At 43.1% G+C, this 4,713-nt stretch overlaps 1 protein-coding gene across 1 annotated transcript in view; it reads right to left on the bottom strand.

Moving 5' to 3' along the window:
• The window catches only part of ZFYVE1 (zinc finger, FYVE domain containing 1), a 44,929-nt gene extending 41,077 nt beyond the window's left edge, over positions 1-3,852 (bottom strand). Inside the window, exon 1 of the mRNA XM_005865801.2 lies at positions 2,908-3,852. Coding sequence (XP_005865863.1) covers positions 2,908-3,420 — 513 coding nt within the window. The 5' untranslated portion in view covers positions 3,421-3,852. The remainder of the gene's footprint in view (positions 1-2,907) is intronic.
• Between the last annotated feature and the right edge of the window lie 861 nt (positions 3,853-4,713).

A 4,713-nucleotide genomic window follows, 5' to 3' on the forward strand; every position in this document is an offset into this window, starting at 1 on the left:
TGTTGGGATTAGTGGCTGTTCTATTGGAGTTTTCTCCCCATATAGTTTCTTCCCCTCTCCTATTTCATTCTCTTTCTTTTCTCTCTTACTCCCCCCCCCCTTTTCCCAATTTCATTTTTTGCACTCTTTTTTTTTTTTTTTTTTTTTTTCTTTTTCTCTTTTTTTCCCCTTTTCTCTTTTTTTTTTTTTTTTTCTTTCATAGAATATTTATTGCTATGAGGAAGGAGTTCTGCAATGACAAGTCTTACATTTGTATAGAGCTGTTTCATTTGATTCTTACAGCAGCCATGAGGAACTGATGATCTGATGCTTTTGACCTTATAAAGCTTAATTAGAAAGTTTAAATGATTTGGTCAGAGATAGCAGAAGTCTCACAAAGCAAGGATCTTAGAGCCAGATACCTGTGTTCAAATCCTCTGCCACTTACTGTAACTTGATCTTGGCAAGTTACTTCCTCTCTCTGTGCTTCAGTGTCCTCATCTATAAAATACAATGCTACAGACGGAATGTTTGTATCCCCTCCAAAATTCACATGTTGAAATCTAACCCCCAATATGATGGTATTAGGAGATGGGGCCTTTGGAGGTGATTAGGTCATTAGCATAAAGCCTCATGAGTGGAATTATATGGGTCTCTTATGAAAGAAACCCAAGAGCCCTAGCCAATTTGGTTTCAGTGGATAAGAGTGTCAGCCCTCGGACTGAAGGGTCCTTATTAAGGACACGTACCTTGGTTGCAGGCTCCATCCTGGCCCTGGTTGGGGCTGAGCGGGAGGCAGCCCATCAATGATTCTCTCTCATCATTGATGTTTCTCTCTCTCTCTCCCTCTTCCTTTCTCTCTGAAATCAATAAAAATATATATTTTTAAAAAAAGAGGGGACTGGGAGGAGGACAAGAGCAAGCTGGAAGAGGTTAATTGGGGGAAAAAGAGAACCTATGTAATACTTTCAACAAAAAAGATTTAAAAAAAAAAACTACTGCAACAGACTGGTAGTGGACACTAGGTGCCAGGCCTTATGACAAATCCTTCCCATTCCTAATATCTTTGAATCCTCTCAACTACTACTATGAAGTAGAAGGCACAGAGCTTATAACTTGCCATGGTTATATAGCCAGTAGGTGTTATAGCCAGGATATGAATCAAGCAGTCTTCACTCGAAAGCACAGACCTTACGTATACTACCTTCTCTGGAAAGTATACCATTATACCACCCCTTCCCCAATCGCCCCTAGTGGTCATACACTACCCTCTCCCCAACTCAGAATCAAATCAAATGTTCTTCAGTCCTTCTGTAATCCCAGGTGCCTCACTGGCTTTTACTGATCAGAAGCCTATACACGAAAATATAAGAAAAGCCCATCTGGAGAGAATACTACCCTTATCAAATGCCACTTAAAAAAACTTTTTTAAATTGAATTCAGAGAGGGAGGAGGGAGGGAGAGAGAGAGGGTAGAGAGAAAGATAGAGATATAGATAGAGATAGAGATAGAGATAGAGATAGAGAGAGAGAGAGAGAGAGAGAGAGATGGTAGAGATAAAGAAATATCAGACACACATGGACTGGTTGCCTCCCATACTCTGAACCACAACCTAGGTATATGACCAGGAATTGAACCCACAACCTTCAGTGCACAGACAACACTCCAACTGAGCCACACAAGCCAGGGCTCAAATGCCACTTTTTAAAAAAAATATTTTTTTAAAAATTTCAGAGAGGAAGGGAGAGAGAGGGAGAAACATCGATGATGAAAATCATTGATTGGCTGCCTCCTGCACACCCCCCACTGGGGATTGAGCCTGCAACCTGGGAATGGGCCCTTGACTGGAATCGAACCCGGAACCCTTCAGTCCGCAGGCCAACGCTCTATTCACTGAGCAACACCAGCTAGGGCTCAAATGCCACTTTTTAAAGACCAGCTGGTGTGGCTCAGTGGTTGAGCATCGACCCATCAATCAGGAAATCATGGTTTGATTCCCAGTCAGGGCACATGCCAAGGTTTCAGATTCAATCCCCAGTAGGGGGCGTGCAGGAGGCAATCAATCATTGATTCTCTCTTATCATTGGTGTTTCTATGCCTCTCCCCATCTTCCTTCCTCTCTCTGAAATCAATAAAAACATACTAAAAAAAAAAAAAAGACCTGCTTCTCTAAATGGAGCGAGCAGGCTTATGACTTATTGCCTAACACTCCCATGGTACTCACTATCGGTGGTTCTTTTCCCTGCACAGGTACAATCCCTCATCATTCACATTTATTCACAATGTGCCAAAGGCTCTCATTCAGAAAACTGTTCTAAACCAGTTCTTCCTAATAATAATAACAGCTATCATATACTGAGCACTTATTATGCAATAAGCTATACAAAACTGCCATTTCATCCTCACAACAAACCAATGAAGTCTCAATGTTCCCAATTTATAGATGAAAAACTGAGGCTCGGAGAAGTAAAGAAATTCAGTCCAAAAAGAAAAAAGAGAGAGAGAGAAAGAAATTCAGCCCAAAGTCACACAACTTGGTAAGGAACTAAACCTGACTCCTTGCAATTTAAGCTTTAGGGGTCTTGCCTTTTAATGATAAAATGGGAGCTCCTCCTAGACCAGTGATGGCGAACCTATGACACGCGTGTCAGAGGTGACACGCGAACTCATTTTTTTGGTTGATTTTTCTTTGTTAAATGGCATTTAAATATATAAAATAAATATCAAAAATATAAGTCTTTGTTTTACTATGGTTGCAAATATCAAAAAATTTCTATATGTGACACGGCACCAGAGTTAAGTTAGGGTTTTTCAAAATGCTGACGCGCCGAGCTCAAAAGGTTCGCCATCACTGCCCTAGACTCTCCTTTTGAGAGCTACCTTCCAACAACAGATCGGCTCCACTACCACGAGTCCCCAAGGGCTTACCTGAATTTCTTCGTTTTCATCTACTAGGAGGAAGCTCACAACCTTCTCAGTCATCTTCTTCCTCTTGGTCTCCTCATCCATCTCTTCTTCCTCCAGTGACTCCTGGCCCTTAGGGACATGGTAGGCGGTAACGGGGTGTCTCCTTTTGTTACCCCCAGAATGAGTCCTCTTCTGGCACTCCAGGCACAAGTTGATTTTACAGGTCTGGCACCGCACAGCTGCCCTCTGCCTAACACCGGGTGAGTGCCCGTTGGGGCCCTTGCAGGGGTCACAGTACGGGACGTGGCCAGGTTTGAGTCTTATCCGCTCGTGGTTTCTCAGGCGCTCCTGCCGATGGAGCTCCTCCTCGCAGCGGAGACACTGCAGGCTGCAGCACTCATCACACTCGAAGACAGCTTCGTCAGTCCCGCTGCAGGCGTAACTTTCCTGGCACATCAGCCCTGGGTTCAGGCCCTTCTGTGCTGGGGAAGTCTGAGCACTCATACTCAGGTTGGTAAGGAAACCAACCACCATAAAACAGCCACTGGGCTTTCCCCAGCAGTGAAAACAAAGGCTTTGAGGATGAAGACCACACAGAAATACCACAGGGTTCTGAACACCTTACACTTACACACACACACACACACACACACACACACACTCAGTGTCCCATTAGAATTCTTCACACACTCACAAATGTTCAAATTTTTAATTTTCTGCCTCCAAGGCTTCTGTATCAGCAGCAATGTTCATTTGGTTTGGTGGTTTCATCCTCCATAAAGTGCAGACAAATATGTGGTCCAAATTAACTTGGAAGGGTCTTTTATGGCTATCTGAGAGAGAGCTGACGTGTTCACTGAGGTGGACTCATTCGTTGGGCCTCAAGCACAAGGTTTTGGTAATGAAAGAGAGTGGTCAGAAGCTTTTCAACATAATCCAACCTCAAGGCAATACTTCAGGGGATACCTAAAATAAAGGAAGGAAAAGGATTTCACTCATCTAAAAACAGAAGTACACCTTTAAAGAAAAAAAAAAAAAGCCCTGGCCGGTTTTGCTCAGTGATTAGAGCATCAGCCACCGGACCCAAGGGCTCGAGTTCAATTCCCAGTCAAAGGCATGTACCTCGGTTGCAGGCTCAATCCCCAGCCCCATTGGGGCAAGTGTGGGAAGCAACCAATCGATGTGTCTCTCTCACATCAATGTTTCTCTCTTTCTCTCTCTCCCCACCTCCTCCATCCTCTCCACTCTCTCTAAAAAAATCACTGGGGCCGGAGGGGGTCAATAGGGGAAAAAGGGGGACATATGTAATACTTTCAACAATAAAGAATTATTTTTAAAAATCACTGGAGTGCTCACTTTGGCAGCACATATACTAAAATTAGAACAATACAGAGAAGATTAGCAAGGCCCCTGTGCAAGGATGGCACGCAAATTTGTGAAGAGTTCCATATTTTTTTTTTTAAATCACTGGAAAAAATAAAAATACCCTCAGGTGAGGAGGATTAAAAAAAAAAAGATTGTGATTAAATACAACACCAAAACTCCTGTAAGAAATCTCATTCTTGCTTGTAAAATTTACACTGGCTCAGCCTCACCAGTGTAGCTCACTGGTTGCGCATCAACCCATGAACCAAGAGATCAATGAATAGATTCTGGGTCAGGACACATGCATCGGTTGCAGCACCATCACCAGTAGGAGGCGTGCAGGAGGCAGCTGATAGAGGTTTCTTTCTCTTCGGATGTTTCTATTTCTCTATTCCTCTTCCTTCCTCTAAAAATCATTCTGACCTAGCAATTTCTTCTCAAAATTATGGTCAAGTTGTCCTT

Source organism: Myotis brandtii, unplaced genomic scaffold (genome assembly GCF_000412655.1).
Source record: "Myotis brandtii unplaced genomic scaffold, ASM41265v1 scaffold213, whole genome shotgun sequence".
Classification (NCBI taxonomy): Eukaryota; Metazoa; Chordata; class Mammalia; order Chiroptera; family Vespertilionidae; genus Myotis; species Myotis brandtii.